General features: G+C 35.8%; 1 protein-coding gene across 1 annotated transcript in view; it reads right to left on the bottom strand.

Moving 5' to 3' along the window:
- Positions 1-27478, bottom strand: part of LOC150095219 (ATPase family AAA domain-containing protein 2-like) — a 538448-nt gene that overhangs the window by 340149 nt on the left and 170821 nt on the right. Inside the window, exons 8-9 of the mRNA XM_090410622.1 lie at positions 23401-23512; positions 4985-5126 (exon numbers count right to left, since the gene is read on the bottom strand). Of these exons, the coding sequence (XP_090266748.1) occupies positions 4985-5126; positions 23401-23512 (254 nt within the window). The remainder of the gene's footprint in view (positions 1-4984; positions 5127-23400; positions 23513-27478) is intronic.

Here is a 27478-nt window from a genome sequence, read left to right as displayed (position 1 = left end):
ATATTTTTGTATGTCTCACAATCATTTCCTACTCTGCTATTTAGATCCCCAACAATGACCAACTTTTCCTTTTTCATTGTGTCAGTTGCTTTTTCTAAAGCCTCAAAAAATTCCTCCACTTCTAGCTTAGTAGAACCTTCTGTGGTACAATAGGCACAAATAAGTCTCATTGTCCAGTTCCCCATTCTGATATTTGCCCACATGACTCTACTTAAGTCTGCCTGCCATTCAAGATGATTAGCCTCGTATTTTGTGTTGAATACTATGGCTATGGCTACTCCTTCTTTTCCTTGATTGTCACTGCCTGAATATAACATTTTATATTTATTGCTCAGAAAGATCCCACCAGTTTTTGTCTTTTTTTGTTTCATTCACCCCTATTATGTCGATCTGGTATTTATCTAATTCCTTAGCTAGCTCCATTTCTTTGCCATTCAAGCTTCTTATGTTGATAGTAACAATCTTTAACTCTGGTGATGTTGAGTTGGAGTGTGTTTTCAGAATTGTTCCAGTAGCTGACTTTTTGATGCTCGCCCTGGTTCTCTGGCAAAAACAACGAGGGCCTTGTTTAACCGGGCAACGCCCGAGCCGGCATGAAATTTTGTCATGTTGTACCATCATTTTTTATTTTGATTTAACCAATATGAATACAATTTGGTCAGCTAAATCCCAAATTGCCAGCCAATCCTCATTCATTCAGTATCAAAGTAGATACCCAACAGGGTGCACCACGAGAAGGTGAGGATTGGACATTAGGTCAGAAGGCCTGGTCGGTTCTCCGCATTTCTTTAAAGGCTATGTGGAGGTCTCCTCTCAGTTATCCTAGACATCCAGTGTCACTTAATCTTAATTCTATCTAGGTCTTGTTTGATATTATCAGTCCATCTTGTTCAGGGACTGCCTCTTTTCCTAACACCTCCTGGATCAGTTAACATAATCTTGTTAAACAAGTGAATGTCCAACATATCTCATCATTATTCACAAAGTCAAACCATTTCATTACCAAGATATTCCTTAAACACCATTAACCAAAAGCATCAAATCTTTAATTATCACTCTAACACAACATCCAATCTTAGCTCCATAATGCAAAATAGAGAAACCAGACTATTTAATTATTTTTTACTTATTGTTGTTCTGTTCCACTATCTTTACAAACTTTCCACAAATTTCTGAATATGTTGGACGATTCCTAATCTTCTAGCTTCCTTATCTCACCAATATCGACTGTACAGTTACCAAGATAACTGAAATGAATCCGTGTGTAGAGGCTTAAGTGCTGTGAGGACATCAAGTTCGAGACTTGATTGTAATGGATTGTATACAGCACTCAGAAAGGATTAAAACAGAATTTAATACTTCCTATATTTAGGAAGTATTAAATTCCATCTATAGAAATGCCATCACCATACCCTAAGTCCGTGGCACATCAGAAAAAATAGCCAAGATTCTGAAAAAGTACAACCTACACACAGCATTTAAGTCCCACCGCAAACTTGCTACCCTTATCCGGTCTACAAAAGATCAGCTCCCTCCTCTCTGTGTGCCTGGAATTTATAAAGTACCCTGTTCCTGTAAGCTGGCATACTTTGGACAGACAGGCAGATCAGCAACCATCCACCTAGAGGAACACAAGTTATACATCTGCAACCACGACTATGGTCAGTCAGGCCTAGCTGACCATGTCTTGGATACAACCCACAGGATCTCATGGGAAAAAACCACCATACTCCACCACAGCAAATTCAAAAAAGAGAGACTATTTTTAGAATCAGCAGCAGCTCTCAGAAATCAACCAAATCTTAATAAATATTGTTGCATTAAGCTTCCTAAGATTTGGGAAACACTTATCATCAGAGATCCCACCTTACATTCCAGGCCACCCACAACTGCTCTTAGAGGGCGCTCCACCTAGATAGGACTTTAGAGTCACCCACGTGGTTTAGCTTAGTATTGTGTGATATTTGTGTGCATGTTACATTAATTTTTTTGTGTAATCCCTGAAGGTGTCTCAGTGACTGAGACGAAATATAGGAAGTATTAAATTCTGTTTTAATCCTTTTTGAGTGCTGTATACAATCCATTAAGCCTCCAACATGATAACTGAAATGAGAGACTTGCTCTATAGCACATGCTTTAAGAAAAATAAAAGACTCCTCGTTATCAGTGTTTTCATAACCTTTGATTTCTCAACATTGATAATCAGATCTAGATGACTCCCTCGCATTATCAACTGCAGAAAAAAAGGAGTTCATTTTTTCCACATTATATGTGAATAAGGCCAAATCATCAGTATAATTCATGTCAGATACTCTAAGATTCTTTTGTTCCAGTTCTTATTTTATGCCATTCCCTATATACTTTATCAACTTTAACACAAGCCTTGATGTTATCATATAAAAGAGCGAATGCTAAATAAGTTTGTCAGGTATTCCACCATAAGTTCTTACAATCTTCCAGAAATTTTGCCTGTCAACTGAATCAAAAACATTTTTAAAGTCACCTAAATACAAATTTCAATATCCTGACCTTTTGAATCCACCTTGCTCATCAACTGCTTGCCAGGTCCTTTATTCTACTGCGTATAACAATTCTGAGGACCTTACCTGGAAAACACAGATAGATCTAATTCCCCTATAATTCTCACATAACATGCCATCTTCTTTCTTACAAATAGCATTATTATACTCCAGGTATGCAGCTTCTGTCTCTGGTAACTTTCAGTAAGCTAAGTGCACTACACCTTTTGTACTTCTTTTACCAATTCTGCTAAATATGCTGCTCCAGCCTCTTATTTCAACAATTAACTGCAAGTTACATCATAGGTGGTGATTCAAATTGTTTTTCTGAATTCTTTTTAACTTAAAAATTTTCTTGAAATCCATTAAACTGTCAAACTCTATCACTACTCAATATAATTTAATAAAACTTCATATATCATATTCTGATCATTTATGAAGTTTTATTTAGCTAATTCTCTGCCATGCTATAAACAAGGAGTTATCTACTTTCAACTATGCAGAATTCTTTATTAATTTACCTATTCTTTAGTCTAATCTGCTTATCTGAATGCTGAATTAACCTCTTCCTGCCTTCTCTTTCATTGAATGACTGCACTGCCTCACTAATCAATTGTTTTTTGCTTCTTTCTAATCCCTAAAACAGATTAACTGGTTTCATACACTGCATTCCTGAAGCCATCCCACATATTTTTTACATCGTGATCTTGTAGTCTAGTTCTTTCACAACATCTAAGTAAATCATCACAGTGAATTCTGGCAGTATCAGAAGTGCTCAATTCTTCAGTGTTAATAGTCACAGTGGCAGGTCTTGGGATGCATTTCCTAATGCTTCAATCACAATGTGCTCATAACAAGGTAGTCGTCGGATCCCACTTATGCAGGTCCTAGTTGCATTTACTATTAGAACATACTCCATCATGTTCCTGTGGACTATTAGGTGAGCCCTGAGACCCAATTTATGCCTGAAATAGGTATTGGAGGCTCTTGCCATTCTCACTGCAATTACCAAAAGGTCCAATTACTCCTGCCCATAACGGGAATCCGAGCTACCTTTGCATTTAAATCTACAAAAATATTACCTTTCTTAAAATTATTGAATATGTCTTGTAGTTGGTTATATAAAAAAAAAAAAAATAAATAAATAAAAAAGCATCCTTTCTTTCCATTTTGTGAATCCTAGTAGAAACATATCACTGAGATTAACACTCATTACAGACCATTAATCCTAGCTTTCAATTTAGCAGTTTGAAGCTTTTCATTAATGCATTGCAAAATGAGTACAAATTCTGAAATATAAGCAAAACAACTTCAATACATCCTCAAAACAATCTACACTATAGGTGCATATGAAGAGAAATATGCAAAAAACAAACTTCTAAGACAATAGATAACAGTAATACATTGTCCACAAAGCATCTCATTTATAAAAATCAACGCAGACAACTTGGCAACATTCTTCCTGGCAGAAACCATCATCATTTCCTTAAGATTTTTTTCACTCCTCTAAAATTTGACTCTTCAATGATAACCAGCTTTTTCTTCTTCTTCTTAATAATAATAGTTACCTGATGGTAAGTAACAACTTACCATCAGGCAACTTCCTTTAAAATTTGTCCATATCAACTTGAAAATGGCTCCATTAAAAGTTATATTTAGGTTTGAAAACTAGCTACTCCTTTCTGTAATTTGTAATGGCTGAATAAACACTGGATATTATTTAGAAGGAACTCACTTGTTGCGGAAGCAGGCTCACTGAGCATGTGTCCACACTCGTGTCAACTTCCCCATAGAAAACACAGTTATAATGAACTTACTCACAGTAATAAAACCTGAGAAGTCCCAGAAAAAGTTCCACTATTCTAAATGAAATTCATTCAGCAACCTTCCATTATATTACAATAAACTATTCTTTGGTCACAAAGAGATGATTATAGTGAGTGCTTATAACAAAGTGTGTTATAAGTAGTATTTCCCAATCATCAAAGTGGCTTAAGGGAATAAAGAATTGTTGATAATACAACTATTTTTATGATGGATGTTGACAAATTCCTTGAATTTCTGTATGGCTTCAAGTTCTGCATTTAAAAATGGCAATTGCAATACCATGTCCACAAATAAAATATCCTTTACTGAGATGCCCAAATACTGTCCAAGATTACATCACTAAAAAAAGTTGAAAATTTGCTGAGCTGGTTTCTAGGTCTGGATTTAATTATGTCCTTAACAACTGAATCTTCAAAATGTGAGTTAATCTGTTTTTGGAAACGTGAATAGAAATGCCTAATAATTGATCAGAAAGAACATACGTTTTGGAAGTTCGTTAATATTCTGTTAATAATCCTTTTCTGAAAACTAAAGCATCATGATCTCAATTAAGAATAAAGAATAACACCAAATGCAATCAAAATTCTATCTACATCAAAAGCCATTGCAAGTGCATTAGTATACATTAGAAAATTTACCTGGAGGGCCATGAAACAATACACCACGTGGTGGATTAATTTTAAATCTTTCAAACACTTCAGGATACATTAAAGGAAACAAAATCATCTCTTTTAAAGACTGAATGTGGTTATCAAGGCCTCCAACGCTATCAAACATTACCTAAAGATGAAAATTCAATCAAGAAAAAGTATTAGTGATAATTTTTAAAAGAGAAGTTTTTAATAGACAAAATTTTTGTTTATTCTGTCTCTAGTATCATATACAACCTAGTCCTCATGTTTCTTCCCCTACACACACACACACACACACACACACACACACTAGATGTTCTTCATATAGGAAAAGTTACAGCACATGCTCACTATAGCTAACAAAAACAGAGCAAAATGATATGCTAAAACAGATAATTAAAAAGTAATTGCCAGGATGCTATAGTAATAATGCTATTTAAACTTACTTGCAAATACATTCGAGTTCACAATATCCACTGAAATGAATTTTCTTAACAGATGATATCATAATCCACAGTCTGAAATTTATGAATTGATCACAGACATTCAAAAGAGCTTTATTATCATGACAACTTTCATGTTGTCAGGATAGCAAATTCTTTATTATTATATTATATGATAATTCCTTAGTGTTTGCAGTAAGTGGCTAGTGAAAATGTTTTACAGATCAGTGTGAGCAGAGCTGTGGGTAGTGCTCCATAAAATTTCTAATTTTATGAAGTTTTAAACCTAGAAACAAAAATATAAATATGGTGTTATATGTAATGGAAATGATTTTATACTTGGTGGCATAATCAAACACCTAAGCTCTCACCAATCAGATAAATAAGAGTTTAAGATTTATAAGTATAGGAGAAACAGTCGAAATCACTACAGTGTAAGTGATAAGAAGGCGGCTATACAGTAAACTCTCAATTTAATGGACTATTAGGGGTTAAGAGTTGTCCATAATATAGAAAGTCCATTAAATTGCGAATCTTAGGAATAGTATTGAAAATAAAACACTTTCAGTGGTACAGTATTAATATATTTTAATGAGAACATTTTTATGTAAATTCCATTTTACTGAGGATTGGGCTTGAAAAAAGCATCAAGTTTCAGTTGCTTTCCACTTTTATACTGTTTCTTAATGATAAACGATCGAAATTGCCAAAAATGTTTGTAATAAGCAATTACCTCTGGATCAGAAGATGCGCCTATGAACGAGATGATGTTGTCCATGTGTTCTCTAACCACCAATAGTTTGGACCAGCTGGAACTGCTTCTACTTCTTCTTCCTCATTGTCAACCTCTTGATCGTCCCGTAGAACATCTTCAGCAATCTCTTCCTGGCTGAAAATTTGGTAGTCTGGGTCACCCTCATTGATTTCTAGCCACCATTCAATGTCATTCTCACTGACATTATCACCAGCTCGCATCAAAGTTTCACAGAAATCAGAGGTTTCAAAACCTCTGAAATCGTATTCTGGTTCACTCCTGTTCAGTAACTTGGTCCAGCCATTAGCCAATGTTGTAGTCTTTATCTCCTTCCAAGCAGCAGCAAAATTAAAGATGGCAGACTTGATGTGTGTGCACAAATTTTGAAAAGTGTCTGGCTACTCTTGTATCTTCTTTGGGATCATTTTTGTTCTCCAAGACAACCATAACCTCTTCAAGAAACTTCTTATACAACCTCTTGCAGGTACCAATGACTCCCTGGTCTATGTGCTGTATTATAGAAGTGGTGTTTGGAGGAAGGAAGATGCATTTTATTCTTCCATTCCTACTAACCAACTTCTCAGCATTAGGATGGACTGATGCATTATCAAGAAGTAAAACAGCTTCCACATCTTCAGGAGAGATTTTCAGGACCTCTTCTTGGTAGTTTTGCACTTCAGGTATGAAGTGATTGAAAAACCAGTTGCAAAAAATGTCACTTTTAAATCAGGCATTCCTTGAGCTGGAATAGATGACAGGCAACTGGTTCATAACATTCTTCAAAGCACGAGGCTTTTGTGCTCTTCTAACTACCATCGGCATTAGCACAAAGTAGGGCTGAAATGCACTCCTTGTTTAAATTGCGGCCAGGTGTGCTAATCTCATGTTTGTTAGCAAGGATATTTTTGGGAGCAGCACGAAAGAACAGGCTGGTCTTATCTGCATTGCAAACTTAAGACAAAATAAGACCCTCAGATTCAATGACTTCATTGATGTATTTTCTTTTGATGGGCTCAACATGTTCAATATTGGAGCTCAGTGCTTCACCACATGTTTGCCTGTTCGTAATGCTATGGCATTTACGAAAGCGCCAAAGCCACCCATCACTCACCTGGAACTGTATGCCCATGTGTTGTGCCAGTTTTTCAGCAGCCGACCTTAGTTCAACACGACAAACAACAGCGCCACTAGACCACTGTTGAACGAACTACTTGTAAACTCCTAAATTCTTATGCTTGGCCAACTTCAGATGTTTCTTATTCTTCCACAGTAAAACCACTTTTGGAGCTCTCAACACTATATTTTAGCAAAAGCTGAGTAAGTTTGTCTATATTGCCAAAACTGTTTGCTTTTTCACCCCATAAAGTTCACAAACATGAGCAACTGATACGTCACTTTCCAACTTACTTATTAACTCAAGTTTCTGTGCTATCATCAAGTTTACTCATTTTCTTTTAACCCCAGACATAGTAACGGATATTAGGAAATAGGATGAATGAAGCACACTTTGACAAAGCTGTGAACAGGATTGGTGGTGATTGAGAATAGGTCATTTAAGTATAGGAGAAAAAGGATGGGTGATAGAACTGAATCCTGAGGTACTCCCACATTGGTGGCAAAGCTCAAAGAGAGGGTACCATGCACAATGACACATAATGAATGACCAGAGAGAAAGCTGGTTATGCAATTACAGAGTATGACAGGTAGACCAGTGTGGCAGTTTGCAAAACAAGCCTAAATGCCAAACATGATTGAAAGCCCTGGAAATGGCACAGGTGACAGCACACATTTCCCTGAACCTTTCCAAAGCATGTGTACAGTGGTGGATGATGCAGACTAAGAGATCAGTCATGGGTCTAGATTGACAGATTCCATACTGGTGATCGCTGATTAACTGGTGAGCTTACAGGTAGTGAAGAAGTTGATTGTTGATAACTTTTTCTATTATTCTGGAGACAATTGAGGTAATGGCAAATGGTCAGTAGTTGATTGGAAAACTTTATCTCCCTTTTTGAAATGGGTTGGATATATGCTTGCTTCCATGTGTTGGGATAGGTGCCAGCTGAGTGCAGAAGATTGAAGATGAAGAAATGATAGAGAATAGGTGTTAGTTCTGGAACACAACATTTGCGTATAATAGGAGAATGTCATGGGACCAGAAGAGACATATTAGTGTCCGGATTATTCAGTATTCTTCTTATGTCTAGTTGCAGAAAAACCATAGCAAGCATATGTGCTCAGTTACTAGCATGGAAGGGGTGATTTATTTGCCTTCCTGATCTATGCAGGAGTTTAGAGGTAAAAACAGATTCCAGGAGGTCAGCTTTATTTTTGGGTGCTATGACAATGGTGCCATATAGTTGAGACGTGGGAGCACAGGTGGGCAGAAGTAGCATCCAATGGCTTTAGTGAGGAACCAGAAAGCATGGTTTCCATTTGGACAAGCAGCAAATTTTCTGCTACTGGTCTTTATGAAGTTAGATTTGGATTTGTTGACAGCTGTTTCACATTTATTGCATGCTTCAGCATAGACTGAGTATGAAGTTGGAATTCTTGATGCAAGCCACCTGTGGCAAGCTGAGTTGTTACTTCAACTGCTTTCATACATCCTCTGTTGAACCAGAGCTTGGAAAGCAAATGAGAATTTTATTATTATTATTATTACATGACACCTCCCAGGAGTCCAAAGACTCATTGAGGGAGAGCATCTACTCTATGACTCTCTGTCTCTGCCAACTACAACAAACCACAATTACCATCATCTACCAAACGCCATCTACTGCTCACCACCACCAACACTAGTATTTTCACAGACAATCAAAATACTCCATGCCCATGGCAGGATTCGAACTTGCAGCCTTTTGGCTGGAGAGCAGATACGCTAACCACTTGGCCAACCAGGCCACTAAGGGATGAAAAGGCCTTGGTGCCAGCAAGGATGATTTCTGTGACTGCTCAGTGCAGGTGCCTGAGTGAGAAGAGCAGAAGAAATAGTCAGGCCATGAAAAGAAATAATAGTACTGAGGACTTCCCACTTGGTACTTTTGTAGTACCAAAGGACACAAGTTTGGGTGTTATCAGAGGAGGGACATTCTGTAAGAATGGAAATCTGTACAATTTTCCAGTCTCACAGACTCTGAGTTGGTGAGAACAGGTGAACTTTAGTGTATCTGGAAGGAGAACTTGTTAAAAAATATCAAGGATTTGGGAAAGTGGAGGGGATTATCAGGAATTTGAATAGGTAGATATACAATTTGCATTAGATCAGTGTTATAGTAACTGCTGTTTGTAACTGTAACTATTGTATCACGTCCAGTTTGATCAGTAGTGTTGGAAAAGGGGAGCCAGTTGGAGTTGTGAATGTTATGGTCAGCTAGGAAGATCACTGTTGGGATAGCTAATGATGGTTGAGCTTCATGGAGAAGATGATGAGGAGGTACAAGTGGTTTATCAGAATTTAGAAATCAGTAAATACTGAAGATAAATGTTGCTAAGTGGGGAAAGGAAATCTTGACCCAGAGGAGGTCAAAAGCAGAGATTCTAACTTAGCATTCTCTGACAGGCAATGTCAGATTGCATAAAGTTACAGGTACCATCCTTGTGGGGGAAATGAATCATGAAGAGTCTAATTTGGGCAGCAATGAAGGTAAGCTGTGGTTGATATTGCTGGAATTCAGGTTTCTATTAAGAGCAGGAGTCTGGTCTGCATGTTATCTGTAAGTTGTGATAAATATTTATATTGGAATCATTTGTTTGGATGATTTGACTGTCAAGAGAGATTTATTTCACTTGAAGTGTTACCATCATTGTTTATCTGTTTCAATTTTGGTTTATGGTAGATGAAAAGAAAGAATGTGCCATGTAGTGGGAGGAGACTCATGAACATTGAAAGATTTTTCACTTAGTTATACTATAAATTAAAGATGCCAAGCAGTTATATTCTTGGTTTAATCCTTTATCCAAGTGTAAGCAAATAAAGTTTGCACATGAAGTCACTTCACGACTGGGCTACTTGTATACAGAGGCTAATGACTTCACATCAATTGCCTTGGTATCCCATAATGCAATGCACATATCCTTATGGACATGAACAATGCTTTGCATTGTTCATGTCTGTAATGCATTATGGGAATAATGCAAATCCCATAATGCATTCAAATCAACAAAATAAAAAATGAAGTTCTTTATCAGTTGTTTATTTGTATCACAGTATCTTACAGATTGTACATCACCTGGTTTTTCAGGCAATCGAAAATGGTGACACTGTGTAAAGTCAGAAACACAGTGAAAATCATAATTTGTGAAAAATATGCCAAAAACATACTTCTTACTTTTTTCCAAATGCAGTTAATATTAATACATGTGAGTAAATGATAGTGAATCTCATCATATGGTTAAGACAACAAAAATTACACGATAACTACAGTGAACTTTAATGAAAGCATAAATATTTTGTACTGAAAATAGCAGTACATCATCGGTGTGTGGAAACAAGCAAATCAAAGAACAGAAATACAAAGTACATACAACAGTTGGTTTACCAATTAAAAACTATTGCCACATTGCTACAAATTAATATTAAAAATTAATAATATTGAAATTATTTTTGATATTTACGTAAGATGAGAACTTCCGAAACTTTTGGGGGGGGGGGGGGCAACCATTCCGATTCAAGTTAGGCCAAATGTGAAATGGCTTCAAAACATTTCTTTAAGCCTCAACTGGAATGACTATATGACTATTCAATCATACAATGGTTTTAGTGGCATGACGTCCGTATGGCTATGCACTTAACAACCATATGCCTGGGAAAGGAGTGTCCTGGGTTCGGCATGGACAGCAGGGTTTTTCTCCCCAGTTTATCTGGGGTTTTTCCTCCTGGAAACTGGCTTTGTAAACACACACGGATTACAGTCAGGAATACCTAAAACCCAGCCATAGGACTAATTCATCAGCTATGCTGGTCCCAAGCCCAGATAAAATTAGGGGAATGAGATGGTGCCCATACTTAAGATGATATAACGGCCATGAGGCCCCCATAAAAGGAGCCTCATGGCCGTTATATCATCATACGCTATAATAAAAAGTGGCATGATACTGCCGCAAATCAACTAATGCACAGTTGTTTGTAAACCATTTGTTGATGACACTGTTGCTTTGGTATTTTGTTGCGAATTATAAACTGTTTATAACTATTATTTTATTTTATTGCAGATAATAATGGGAGATAAAATTTGAAGTAAGGGTGTTGTTGCTTCCAGGGAAAAGCAGAAGACGTGTAAACCTAATACATTACATACTAAGATTAAAATTATTAATATCAGGTGCTGCCAGGTTGGCAGCAAAATGACCCAGAGGAAGACCAAGATATAGGTGGATTGATGCGGTATAAAGTGCCTTAGATGATAGAAATATAAGATCTGATAATGTTGGAGTCTTGACAAGTAACAGACTGATTTGGAGGAAAATTGTAGATAGGAAGTTAGTAATGATGTAATTTTTGTCATGTAGTACTATCATATCCTGTACACCCCTTGAGGGTGCATGGCAGGAATTTGATGATATGATGATGATGAATTTAGTGATGATAGTGTATTGAACATCAAGATAGGCTGCAGGTCAACATTACCTTGTACTACTGTTGTTTAGTTGTCAAAAACAATAATAAAGTTCTTAGTGGAGTGAAAAATGCTATACTAGTTAAAGTAATCTATAAATGTGACAATCATTGTTGAAAAAAAAAAAAAAAAAAATTTTAATGTAGACTGATGACCAAACTGGTTGACATATTACTTTAAGCCAGTGTTTCTCAACCTGTGGTCAGTGGACCACAGGTGGTCCATGACGATGGGACAGGTGGTCCGCAGGCAGACTTAAATTAATTAAATAAATATATATTTTTTTAATTATCTAAACAAATTAAAATTGAATAAGTAAAAATTATTGAAATCAAATGGAGACTTAAAAAAACAACAACAAATATCGTCAGAATGTTCAAAGGTGGAAGCAATAAAACTATATTGTTGTTCACTTCATCCTTTTTATCATTCGTCATTCTGCTGCTAAATTCGTAGCGGCAGAATGACAATAATAAAAGAGGGGTGAAGTGAACAATAATATAGTTTTATTGCTTCCACTTTCCCTTGCTTTGTCAGATTTGAAGTGAACATGTGTTATCCACATTTCAACCAATGGCTTGTTGTTTATTGATTTTTATTATTGAAGGTTTCCCTCCTTCCACCAAGGCTCAGTATATCTTGAGAAGTGCTAAGTGATACTTGGACAAAGTGTGTCCTGAGTTAATCCCAGTATTTATATATCTTTCAGAAACGTTTTTTTAATAATGGAAAAGTCGCTTAGAACTAGGACTTTGAAAAGAAAGGCAAATGAAACAGGTGATGCTAACCTTAATTGTGATACAGGTGTTGTAACGGAGAGTTAATCTGATACTATTAAAGAAGAAGAAACAAGCAGTTCAAAGAAAAAATACAGTAGGAAATATAACAGTTCATATTTGGAATTTGGGTTTACTTGGTGCAGAGATGAAAGTGAAAGAAACCTCAATGTGTTTTGTGTTATGAAGTGTTGTCGAACGAGTGTGTGAAACCTGCGAAACTCCGACAACATTTAGAAACTAAACATTGTGATGTGAAAAATAAGCCAATTGAATTTTTTCACTGATGCTTAGGGAGATTAAATCATGGGAAAGATATAGTTTCGGTCATGGGTTCCATTAATAGCAAGGCACTGGAAGCATCCTATCTCTTAAGTTTGTGCATAGCGAAAACAGGGAAACCTCATTCTATCAGGGAAAATTTGCTACTTCCAGCTATAAAAGATGTGGTAAAAACGATGTTTGGCAACAAGTTACTAAAAGATGTTGATTTGATTCCTCTTTCAAATGACATTGTCGGTAGCAGAATTAATGATATGCCAGGTGACGTAGAATCTCAGTTAATCGAATGAGTTAAGAAGAGCCCTTATTATGTGTTACAAATAGACGAGACTACTGATGTTACAAGTGATGCACAGTTAATATGCTACGTAAGATATGCGCATGATAACAACATTCATGATGGTATTCTGTTTTGTAGAACCTTACCATCACAAACAACTGGAGAAGAAATATTTCACACTCTCAATAATTACATAATACACAAAGGGAACCAGTGGAGATAATGTATAGGCTTCTGTTCAGATGGAGCTCGTGTCCTTACAGGCAGGCATAGTGGGGTTGTTTCTAAAGTCAAGGAAGTAGCTCCAGATATGAATTGGGTACATTGTTTCATACAGGAAGCGTTAGCCTCCAAACGAATGCCACCAGAATTTAAAACTGTGCTATATAATGCTATAAAGCTAGTTAATTTTATTAAAGCTTGACCATTAAATAAGAGGTTATTTTCAGTACTCTGCGATGAAATGGGCAGTAAATATATTGCTTCATTCTGAAATTCGCTGGCTTTCCAGGGGCAAAGTGCTAACAAGGTTATTTTAATTAAGGCACGAAGTTTTATTATTTGTAAATGAACGTAATTCTGATTTTGCATCACGCCTTGTTGATGAAGCACGGTTATCAACACTATCCTATCTTTCAGACATTTTTTCGAAATTAAATGAATTAAATCTCTCCCTTCAGGGAAATTCTTTAACTGTTCTTGATGCCTACGACAAAATAAAGGCATTCGAGAAAAAACTGATTTTATAGATTAATTTGTAAAAGACAGACAATTTGCACCTTTTCCAACATTGGAATCCTTTTTAGTGGAAAATGATAATTTTGTTGATTCTGAGTTTCTGGAAAGGGTTTGTGACCACGTCAATAATCTGAAACGGAATTTTGAAACATATTTTCCAAATAACTTTTCTAAAAAAATTCTGCGGGTTCACGATCCATTTCAGGCTTGCAGTCGCGAGGAAGACCTTCCATTATTGGAAAAAGAACAGTTAATTGAGCTTTCAAGTGGCAGTGGACTTAAAATGTAATTCCGTGATCTTGGTTTGGCTCGCTTTTGGATCTTGCCTTCAGTGAGAAGTGAATTTCATGAATTATCTGAAGCATTGAAAATCGTCATGCAGTTCTCTACAACCTATCTTTGTGAGAAAGGATTTTCATCACTCCTTCAAATAAAAACAAAATACAGAAATCGTCTTGGTGTGTGCACCGATCTTCGACTGAATTTGACCAATATTGAGCCAGATATCTAGCAACTCTGTAAGGGCCGAGAAGCTCAGCCATCTCATTAAAAGTAAGTAGTAACATAATTAGATCATGTTATTTATTTGTTTAACAAAAATTAAAACTTTGTTCAATGATGATACACTATTAATCGTTTACTTACAATTTAATTAATTATGTTTCCATATGTATTCAAAACATGCTTTTAGATTTATTATGTTATAAATGGCACAGCTTTTCCGAAATGTTGGTAATGCCTTTGGTTTTTAAAAAAATTACGAAAAGTCAAAATGATGTATAGGGAAATAAATTAAAACACTATGTTTATTTTTGAAGTAAAACGAATTCCAACATTCTAAAATATTATTTTTCTTGCTTTTCTGTTCGCAAAATCATCGATGACATTGTCGAAGTCTATTTCATCACTCAGTTGTTTTATAGACAGTAAGGCAAGATTTCTCAAATGCCAAAGAAGTGCTACCCGGGGCAGACCCCCCCCCCCCCCCCCTCCAGCTATGCCTCTATAACTTAGTGGTCTGTAGAATTGTTTTCAGCATTTTACTGGTTCTTGGCCTTAGAAAGGTTGAGAAATGCTGCTTTAAACCAAGCTATTAGAATAATTTTTCTGTTTGTGAATATTATGCCTAATTTTTGCTTCCATATCTGACATATAATGCAAGCAAATGTATCATTTGCAATAAGATAAGCAGGTGACAAGGCATTAATATCAAACACTGAAACAGGACTACAACATCTGTTGAACAGATTATTGGAATCCTGTATCAATTATGGAATGAAAATTAACATCAGAAGTCCGCGCGGTTAGCCTAGTGGCTACGCGCTTCGCAACCATATGCATGGGGAAGGAAGGAGTGTCCTAGGTTCGATTCCCGTCAGTGACGTGAGGAGCTGAAGGATCTTCCTCAGCCATAGCCAAGTTAGCCAGTCTTGGGCGTGGACAGCAGGGTTTTTCCCCCCAGTCTATTCTGGGGTTTTTCATCCCGTAAAGCAGGCAAACTGGCCTTGAGAACTCAACACTACAGGCCATAGGACACACCGGGGCATAAGGCTGACCACCTTATCCTGTAAACGGAGTGAGGTCCGATGATCAATGGACCCTCGACACCGCAAGGTAAAAGAGGGTATAAGGAAGATGAATTAACATCAGAAAAACAAAGGTGATGAAAATAGCAAGGAAAGAGGCAAATATTGATATCAGAATAAATGGGGAAAAATTGAATCAAGTAAAGACATTTAAATATCTAGGAAGTGTTATTAGCAGTGATGGAAGATGTAAAATTGACATAAAAGCAAGAATAGATATGGGAAGAGATGCCTTTAATAGAAAGTGGAATTTATTCAGAAGTAAAATGGATAGAAACCTAAAGAAAAAACTAATAAAGTGTTGTGTGGAGTGTTGCCCTCTATGCATCTGAAACTTGGACATTGAAGAAAGAAGAAATTAAGATTTTGGAAAGCTTTGAGATGTAGATTTGGAGAAGGATGGAAAAAATCAAATGGACAGATAAAATAACTAATGAAGAGGTCTTAAAAAGAGTAGAAGAAGAAAGAAGTCTGTTAAGGAGAATAAAAAGAAGCAAGGGAAACTGGATCAGACATATTCTGAGAGAGAATGGAATCATCAGAGATGCCTTCGAAGGAAAAATAGACGGAAAAGGACCCAGAGGAAGAGTAAGGAAAACAATATTAGATGACATGATCAATGGAGACAGGTAAACAACCTTGAAAGAGAAAACTCAGAACAGAAGAGAGTGAAAGGAAAGTTTCTGCTACTAAAAGAAGAACCTGCTCAACTGCAGAATACTAAAGAAGATCTGACATATATAAATGTTTTATTTGTCATTTATGTATATACTTAAATGACTACTTAAAAACATTATTAGACCATCACATGTATCTAAAAGTAGAAAAAAAAAATAATAATAAAAATAAGGCAGTGATTTCACTTTACAATGAAATTTGCTATACGACAGTGATCTGGAATTCAATGTGTCGGATGACTGTGATATGACTCTGTATTTAGTTATATTTCCAGTCTTAATAAAGCCATGATAATATATCCACTGCCATCAGTTGGTGGTAAACATAACATTATTTCTAATATTTCATGTCTGTCACCACTGAAAAGCCCTTCCATGTTTCCAGACCAACATCCCTAGATTTTATGGATGCTGGATAGTTAAGGCTAATAAAGTGCATGTGTGATGTATCAAAACATTTCAGAGAATATAATGCAGTGTGTTTGTATATAACTTTGCTATAGCCAATTTTTGAACATCACCATTCACATGACAGTTTCAATATTGTTATGGGGTTCTGGGTAGACAAGTTCAGTAGTATGCAAGTCAATTTGGTAATAGTGTTGTGTCCCTATCTACGATTATTAAACTTTCTTTTATCCTTTCAAGTGAATCTCTATTTTATCTTTATTCAAAAATTAACTATGCACGAGATATTACAAAATTCAAATATTTGAACTTTTTCTCCCCTTAGTGTCCCTAATATTTATATTATACTGTGCCTTTCAGGACATTTAGTTTAAGATATATGATTCAAAAACAAGGAGCAATTACAAAAATATGTTTGAGTGTGAAACTATTAAACAGTCGTGACCCTCTATCTCGTAACTTAACACATTAATTTCCCGCGTGATTAGGTTCGTACGTTTTTCAAGTGGTGCATTAGGCAGCAATTTCAGACAACTGTATTATTAATGAACAAAAGTTTATTTAAAATCTTAAACATGGTACAATTCAATTTCTATTATATAAAACACAATTCAATACTAAGAATAAAATTACAAATTACACAAGCAAAATACAAGTATTAGGGCAAAATCCTATATGGGAATTTGCGATCATGCAGTCATAACGGACCTTATCATATAAATATACACATATAATCCTGGAACAAGTTAACACTTTACTTAACCTTATACTAGTCAGAATGCTCTATATTGCAATAATACCATGGACATTAATGTATATATTCAGTCTACCTTATCCAACTTACAAAACAAACAATATAGGTTAAACTATCCTATCGCTATGCCTATACATACATTTGACCTTTAAGACACTCTCATATGAAATATCATGCACATACATAAATCTCTAGCACATGAATGTTTATCAAATAATATAAACTAGTTTACTCTCATTCTACTCTGATTTGTACTAAAGTCCTAGTATATCTTTGACTGTCCAGTAATTAACAATGATTGCAACTATATGCGATTTCAATTGATACAAGATTTTACAGTACTTTTCTAGGACGAACCCTGGTTTTTACGATCTATACCTTTCGTGCTTGAATAAAGGACACACACAGGATCTTCTATTCTATCGTTATGGAACTCATCACGTGGGCACGAACTTCCGTATGGATTTTCTTTCCCTCGATACGAGTACTGGATGATGAGATACTTAGACAATTCCTTCCTTCTTGTAACTATACGGCGTTCCTCGTCTTTTGCAATAGGAATACGGGATCGAATTCCCGCACACTTTGTTTCCTTGTTGTGTCGGATGGAGATAACTCCTATGCCATCACTCAGGAAAACCCGTGTTACCAATACGAAAAATTTCGTGAAGAAACTCTGAGGAAAAAAAGCCTTGGGGGGGGGTTCCTAACCTTTTTATCTGCATGGCCCCTATCGGCACCTTCTTCAAATTCTTTTCTTCCCCACCTACTGGAGTCGATCTCACTCACCAATTAAAGTCGTGTTTTTCTGCCCAAAACATGCTACGGTTCCTGCACGCGACTCTAACGTGACGACATCTCACTTCGGGAGTTGACCTTGAGCGATCGTCATTTGTTTTAAGCTAGCTTTTATACTAAATTAATCCCCTTTTTAGAATTTACTTCAATATTTTAATCTCCTCTTTTCAAGTGTTAAACTAGCCTCTCATATACAAATTCTTATCTCTAATCTTCTTTGTCTTACTTAACCTATTTTTTTTCATATCCTTTTTTGTAATAAGATTCCCTTTTCTTTTTTTTTTTTGATTTAGTTAAACAAACAATTTCTACTATAATTAATTTTCTTGGATGCAAGCATATTTCTGATTTTAAATATCTTGTATTAGCTACTTACATAGGATTTTATATTTTTATTTTCTTGTTACACCATGATAACTGAAATTATTACATTCTTGGTTATCAGGGTGTAACAAGAGTAAATAAGCAAGAAAGTATTAGTAGTAAATTATATTTCATCAAATATACCAATATTCCAAGGTATACGAGGGTGATCTGAAACGTTCTCGGCCTAACCATGAAAAAACGAATTTATAATTTTGTTGAAAAATTATTTTTAATTTTTCAACATAATCTCCCTTAAGACTAATACATTTATTCCAGTGATGCTCCAGCACCATTATCCTGTCCCTGTAGTGGTTTTCAGTAAGATCTGCAAAATACCTTCTACAGCTGCAATCACCTCTTGATTCAAAGAAAAACACTGACCAGCAAGGAAGAGTTTTAGTTTTGGAAAGAGACAGAAGTCAGAGGGAGCCAAATTAGGGAACATGGTGGATGTTCCAACAATTTGTAGTGCAGATCCCTTAATTTTCCCATTGCAAAAACACTTTTGTGGGCAGGTTCATTGTCCTGATGATTTTTTTCTTCTGCAAACCGGGTCATTTCTCATGAATTTTATAAATAATAAACAAAGTAATAATAATTAATAAACAAAATGCCTTTAGCATCCCAAAACACCGATGCCATGACCTTTCCTGCTGATGGAACTGACTTTGTCTTCTTCTGAACAACCAGTTTCTGTCCACTGTTTTGATTGCTGTTTGGATTCTGGTAAGTAACGGTGAATCCAAGTCTCATCCACAGTAATAAATCGCCATACAAAATCAGTTTTATTCTTGTTAAAATGCTCCATGCACTGTTCAGAGATTTTCATGTGAGTGCTTTTTTGATCTGCTATGAGTAAAGGTGGCACTCTTGCGCAAAGCTTTTCATATGCAATCCTTCATGCAAAATATATCCTACACATTCTTTTGAAATGCCTATAGTCACAGCAATTTCACGCACTTGGACTCGCCAGTCATCCAATACCGTATTGTGCACTTGATCAATGATTTCTGGTGTTGTTACACTTTTTTGGACGTCCTTCACAGGGATCATGTTCAAGGCTGGTATGGCCGCATTTAAATTCGGCAGCCCATTTCTTAATTGTCGAAAAAAACGAAGGAGAAGAGTGCCAATAAACTTTTATGAACTTCGAATGAATTTCTTTTGCAGTTAAACCTTCTTTTACAACCGCACGATACTCAATTTTATCCATTTCAAGGGATACAGACAACACTTTTGCTTCAGGCAGCTGTATAAAACAAACTACTTGATAGTTTCGGCAGCCCATTTCTTAATTGTCGAAAAAAACGAAGGAGAAGAGTGTCAATAAACTTTTATAAACTTTGAATGAATTTCTTTTGCCGTTAAACCTTCTTTTACAACCGCACGATACTCAATTTTATCCATTTCAAGTGATACAGACAACACTTTTGCTTCAGACAACTGTATAAAACAAACTACTTGATAGAATGATGTACAGTTTCACATGCATGCTTATGACAGAGAAAAGAAGAAAAAAAAAATCTTGCCGATAGTGTAGCCATCTATGGTCAAGGCTGAGAACTTTTCAGACCACCCTTGTATATGCCTCGAGCATTTGGAACGAGGGGAAGGAGGTGTTTTTGGCATTAGCAAGACATGGCTGACAGAAGATGATATAGTTAGTGGAATAGAATGTGAAAGGTATAGCGTGTTCAGGGACAGAGAAAAGAAGAAAAAAAAAATCTTGCCGATAGTGTAGCCATCTATGGTCAAGGCTGAGAACTTTTCAGACCACCCTTGTATATGCCTCGAGCATTTGGAACGAGGGGAAGGAGGTGTTTTTGGCATTAGCAAGACATGGCTGACAGAAGATGATATAGTTAGTGGAATAGAATGTGAAAGGTATAGCGTGTTCAGGGACAGAGAAAAGAAGAAAAAAAAAATCTTGCCGATAGTGTAGCCATCTATGGTCAAGGCTGAGAACTTTTCAGACCACCCTTGTATATGCCTCGAGCATTTGGAACGAGGGGAAGGAGGTGTTTTTGGCATTAGCAAGACATGGCTGACAGAAGATGATATAGTTAGTGGAATAGAATGTGAAAGGTATAGCGTGTTCAGGGAGGAGAGAAAAGAATGGTGGGAGGAGAAGTGTTATTGATGATAGCCAATGAACTGCAGACAAAGAGAGTAAAAGCTCAACTAGAGGACAGTGAAAATAGCACATTTCAGGCTATCTGGTGTGAGACAGAGGCTAGCAGAACAAAATATACAGTTAGACATTTCTATAGACTAGGGAATGGAAAGCATGGGTAATTATTATAGGGGAATTTACCTATGCAACATGGACTGGAAAGAGGAGGACACACGGAAGGAAATGGAATTTATGCAGTTACTAAACAAAATTACCTGAGACAGCATGGAATGGAATATACTGGTGGTTTGAGAATGCTCGATCTAGTAATTTCATCTGAGAAGTTGTCTATACCCAATATCACTACATAACCACCAACTGGTGAGGGTGATAGTATGGTCTTGACCAGGAGATGGCTAAATGTCTGGAATTTTCAGTTAAGTGGAGATATATATGGAATTACAGGACTGGTAAGTATGACAATCTTGGGAAATTTCTTCGATCACTGCCATGGCATGTGAAACTGAAAGGGCTGATGTTGATAGTGCATGAGAAGTGGTAAAGAGTGTTTGAGGGAAGTAATGGAAGACTGCATATCTAGAGTCAGAGAGTAAATCAAGTAGGAGTTAAATGAATGAATATCATCATTAAACTGGGGCTACAAAAAAAAATAATAATAATAATAATAATAAAAATTGTGGAGGTAATTCAAGGAGAAAGGTGGCCAGTAGGCACATGAACAGTACAAAGCACAGGTGAGAAAAGTAATGAGTGTGGTAAGAAAGGCAAAAGCAAAGTATGAAAGGAAATCAGCAGTGCAGATCAAAGATAATCCCAAAGAGATCTTTCAATATATTGCAAGTAAAAGGAAGAATTGTAGAATGATTTTAATGAATACCAATGGTAGGGAGGTAACTGAATCAGTCTATACAGTACAATTACTAAGTGAACACTTGCAACAGTATATCATCCAGGTGGAGATATTGCAGTAATGAGAGAAGCAAAGGCTTATATGGGAATTGAGGTAAATGAAATCAAGGTGCATAGCATATTATACAATCTTGATGTGAATACAGCTATGGGATTACATTGTATATTAGCTTGAGTTTTACATGAAGATGCTAGGGAACTGTTAATGCCTTTGACCACATTGTTTAATCTAAGTATCAGCTCTGGGTATCAACTAAGTATCACCTCTGTTTCTACCCCTTGGGTGGAAAGAGAGGTGATATTTAGTTGCTGTATCAAGTTTGCTGCATCAAGACTGATGCAGCAAATTACCAACTGATCACCATATCAGGAGTTGTTATTAAGGTACTGGAGAAGTTGGTCAAAAGCAAAATACAAGAATGGATATCTGGAAATGGGATTCTGGATGGGGGAGGGAGGGGGCAACATGGTTTTGTGAAGAGTAGGTCATGCCTCAGTAACTTTCTCATATTTTATAATGCAGTGACAGCTAAGTTGGATAAAGATAATGGGTTTACAGTGATACTGCTGGACTTTGCAAAATCCTTTAATAGGATACCACATGGAATTCTAACTGCAGCACATGGAGATGGATATAGGGTTGGTAAGGTAGATAAAAAGGTGGATGATGGAGAGATATCAGAGAGTCGTTTATTCAGGAATAGAGTCCAGAAGGCTTGTGACCAGTAGCATGCAGCAGGGCTCTGTTCTTGGGCCGTTACTGTTTAATTTATACATTATGATATCAGAAAGGATCTGTTCATGCTGATGACGCAAAATTGGGTAGCGCAATAGTTCATAGAGATGATGTTAAAATTTTCCAGGATGATTTGGATAGACTGGCAGTCTGGGCAAAGGAGAATAGATGTCAGTTTAATGCAGCAAAGTGTAAGGTTATGCATTTTGGAACTGTACTCCAGGAATTGATGAAGCCAGAGATTTGGGAGTGTTAGTGAATAAGTAGTTATAAAGTTTAGAGGGCACATAGCAAAAGTGGCTAAAGCCACTCGTCAGATTATTTGGTTACTGAAGAATACTTTGGTGAGCAGAAACAAGCAAGTTATTATTCCTCTTTATCAAGCTTTGATTAGATCCCACCTTGACTACTGCATGCAGATCTGGGCTTCCTGGTGATGAGGAAGAGTGGAGAGCATCCAGACTCGGTTGATCAAGATATTATTAGGTCTATGGAATGAACCTTATGAGGACATAAAGTTGAAGATCTGCAGCTTACAGAAAATGGTTGACAGGAGGAAAACAGGTGATATCATTGAGACATACAAATTACTGAAGGGTTTTTACATGATTAATACAGAGAAAATTTTTCATTTTGGTAGGAGAACTAGGGAACATCCTTGGAAACTGAGCAAGAGTGTAGTAGTTAGAATTGGATTTTTTGCTTGGAGAGTGGTGAATGAGTGGAATAGGATTTGCTTTGAATTCATTCAAAGCAATGTGTGACAGATACTGTGAAAATGGTGGATAGTGCTTGGCATGATGTTTAGGGCCTCCCTCGATATGTTTAAGGTCTCCATGAAGCAGCCCATAATAATCATCATAATAATATACATCATTAGCTTTAGTTAAAAAAAGTAATCTTGAGCACAGCTATAACAATATTCTATACACTGTATTATTTTCAAAAGCAAAATCTGAAATAATAAACATTCATAGTAATAGGTATAAAGAAAGGACAGATACTATTATAAACTAAGGAGAACTGATTTTAACTTATTTCACCTATTCAAATATTAAATAAAAAAATTTGTTTTAAGGATATTATTTTATGCATATATCATATGAATATAATAATATAATTTTAAAATTAATTATAAATATAAACAGTGAGTGTAAACTTACAGAACGATCAATACTCATAGGGTCAATATCAGCAAGGCTAGTACCAATTTTAGCACGATCTCGAAGAACTCCTTTCGATAAATCCTCTTCTCTAAAATTCATTGGTAAGCATCTGAAAATTATAAAATAGGCATGAAAATATATTATTACATCATATACTTTGAAGTATTTATCTAGAAATATGCCTACCTGAAAAGGGGAAGATAATAGTAAATATTGTAAACAGGAGAACGCAGGGTTATATGTTCGAGACTTACAATTTCTGAAAGGGTCATACAGGATTTCAGTTGATGGAGTTTCTTGTCCTTTCTCCACCCTCCATAAAATGGAGCATGGGGAAAGGACAAAAGAAGCATCCTTGGAAGCTGAGAATGAATATTGCTAAGAAGGAAGTGAGACCTAGATTTTTTTCTCTCATAGAGTGATTGGAATGGATTGCCATTGGATGTTGTGTGTGCAAATGGTGTGAATGAATTCAAGAACAAGTATGTGGTCTCCCTCGATAAGTCCCTGACTCCCTGGAGGTCGCTCTTAATAATAATAATTTATAAAGAGGTTCTTTAAAACTCCTGGATCTGAAATCCTTAATGTCAACACTACAATGTTCCAGTTTAAAGAATCACAAAAACACTTTCAAATTTAGTTGCCAATTTTTTCTAAAAATCATAACGTACTGATCTTCACTTTCTTCTGTGCTTTTATCAACTTTAAGAGTCATAACTTTATTTTCTTTCTATGCGATAGACTATACACAAAAAACAGTCAGTCATTAAAACTCTGTGCATGCTCCTCTAAGCGTCACACTTCTGGCTTTCATTTCAGTCATAAAGCAAGAAAAATGTGTTCCCATTACGCAATATAGTTATGCTGCTTTAGCTGAAACCAGTAAATCTAACACATTTGAAGTGTGCGAAAAAACTAAGTTTTTTTTTTATCACAAAACAAGTAAGGTTTTTATATCATGAATACATTTAAATTAAATTACAGTTATCATTTTCAATAAATAAATTTTTTATCAAATCAATGCTTCAATCTATTTCAATATTAACTTCACTCATACATACAGTATGCATGATATATATATAATAGACAATTTATTTAAGTTAAAGGATATTGCATCCCATATTGTTTCTTAGCCGAATAGGAAACTCAAAGAGTTTCATGCCGAATACAGAAACTATATAAAGTTCGGCGATTCCAAGCGTAAGCAAATACCTGGATAGCAGCACCTGACCCATTTGGCAGTGCAAACTGAGGCAACTCATAGAAAGGGTGGAGCAAGCTCCAATCACTATTCTTGGTATTTACCCATAATGTGAACTTAGCTCCTAGGAGCTGTATTACTGTTCTACATTATGAGAGAAGGTTACTACCCAGACCGGTTTCAACCTTTATTGAGGTCTCATCAGTGAGTAGGTAGACTTAGTTAATACCAAGTTTGTAGCGAACAGAACTTACATCCCTTCTATGACAATTGCCAAGAAGGTGTCCTAATAAAATAAATACCTAATAAATAAATAAATAAATACCAAGAATAGTGATCGGAGCTTGCTCCACCCTTTCTATGAGTTGCCTCAGTTTGCACTACCAAATGGGTCAGGTGCTGCTATCCAGGTATTTGCTTACACTTGGAATCGCTGAACTTTATATAGTTTCTATATTCGGCATGAAACTCTTTGAGTTTCTTATTCAGCTAAGAAACAATATGGGATGCAATATCCCTTAACTTAAATAAGTTCATTTTGCCGAATTGAAGCCTTTGGCTCTTCCTATAATTAGCAATTTATTATTATTTTTTTTAAACTGCACTTTTCTGATAATATAATATCATTAACAAAATAAACAGGTAATTATAAATACAAAAATTAAAATTGCCACAATCTGATTAAATAGTGTAGTAGTACATCAATACATCTTATTCTTCCAACACTGCTTAAGAGGTATGCAATTATAATATATTATTATCTTAAGCTTATTTTCACTACTCACAACATGAATTACTTTAGTATTATTAAATGTTTGAAAACTTTACATAATGAAAAAAGTATTTAATACAGTTATTTAAAAAAAATTTTTTTTTGCAAATACAAGTCAAAGACACATGATGTGACTGAGTGCATCAGGAAAAGCAAGTCTGGTCCACTTTGGGTACTACTTACTTTCTCATTTTCGTGATTTTATTATTTGGGTTTCCTGTTAAATTATTGTTTATGGATAATTTATATAAATTCACCCTTCATTATGAACAATAAACGAAAGAAAAACTGAGTGATGAGTCGTGTTGTGGTATACATTTTAAACTCACATTAAAAGAAAGCACACTTCTGTATAATTATGGGTACTGCATAGAGAGAAATAAAGAATGCGTTACTTTGTTTTATTGTTATAACATTTAGGTTTTTAAATAATCAGCTATAACAATATTTATATAAAGCAGACCGATAACTTGGACAAATAAAAATTTTTTTTGGCTAGCAGATTTAAGTTGTATTTCTGAAGACCTGCAAGTACTTATATAAAAGAAAGAAATCAATACTTACAGAACTTTTTCATTATCAAATTCCTGACAAGTATCCTCAAGGGGTGTACAGGATACGATAGGGCTACATGTCATATAAAAATTTATATATTTATATTAACTTCCTATCTTCAATTTTTCTCCAAATCAATCTGTTAATTGTAAAGACTCCAACATTGTCAGATCTTATATCTCTGTCTTCTAAGGCACTTTTTATCGTATCAATAAACCTATATCTTGGTCTTCCTCTGGGTCTTTTTCGTGCCAACCTGGCAGAGAAGACTTGTTTTGCTAATCTTTCCTCTCCCGTTCTGTTTAAGTGACCATACCAGCTGAGATTAGCTCTGCTATATTCCCATGATGTCTAAACTATTGGTCGTAAAGTGAATCTGATCTTGACAGCCTCTATTTTGGCCTGAACCAGCTTGTTCTTCACAAAGTTCTCTTCCACAATCCTTCTCAACCATTTCTCAAGTATACTTGCATAAATCTTACCAGGAACACTCAGTAGAGGAATACCTCTGTAATGTCCACATTCAGTTTTATTGCCCTTTTTATATAGGAGTCCTATGAGAGCTCTACTCCAATCATCTGGAATTCATCCCTCTGGCCAGGCCTTCTGAACTATGCAGTAGAGCCACTGTAAGACTTTTATAACTCGATACTTAAGCATTTCAGGTCGAATATCATCTCCTCCAGTTGCCTTTCCACATTTCAGGCTTTTGATGGCTTTTTCTGCTTCAAGTATGGATATGTATTCCTGATTGCATGCCGGTCAGTGTTTTTTTACCACTGTGCTCTCACTAATTGTTTCATTTAGCAATTTTGCAAAGTAATTAATCCATACTTCAAGGATATCTTTTTCTCCAGTTTTCGTGTTGCCTTTATCATCTCTAATTCCTCTTTCCTCCATTTCTGTGCTTCTTCAACAACCTCCAGAACATCTTGCCACCTTCTTGATATTTATTTTCCATGTCATCAAATTTTTCCCATGATTTTTGTATAGCTTTCTTAAATTTCTCTCTGTATTCTCTAAGAGCACAAGCTGGCTTATTTGCAAGGAACTTTTGATATATGTTCTTCTTTTCCTTCACTGCCTCTAACTTCCTGTGTCCATCATGGAGTTCTGAATTTTCTAACCTTGCAGACAACTTCACCACATGCCTCTCTGGCTGAATCAATCGACGGTTTCTTCAGGACTTGCCATCGAATCTCCAAGGTTTGGTTCCTGTTCTTAAACTCTTTCATTTTTTCTTCAATAATCTTTGTGTATTTTAGTCTACAGTTCACATCTATGAACTGCTCAACTTTTATTCGCTTCAAAAATTACATGTTCTTCTTTTCATATGCAATTCCATTTTATCCTGCTCAAGACTAAATGGTGATCACTTCCAATTTCAAATCCTCTGTACACTCTAGTGTCCTGCACCAAGGAAAAAATATCACTATCAACAATAACATAGTCAATTAGACTTTTCTTATTCCTTGCCTCTTCTCTCATTGTGAATTTGTGCACATTTTTCTGTTGGAACATGGTGTTAGTAATAACCAGTCCATGTC

Source organism: Typopeltis vanoorti, chromosome 20, assembly GCF_054136105.1.
Source record: "Typopeltis vanoorti isolate ZY-2024b chromosome 20, IOZ_Tvanoo_1.0, whole genome shotgun sequence".
In the NCBI taxonomy this organism is placed as follows: Eukaryota; Metazoa; Arthropoda; class Arachnida; order Uropygi; family Thelyphonidae; genus Typopeltis; species Typopeltis vanoorti.
This window is presented reverse-complemented; position numbering and strand designations above follow the sequence as displayed.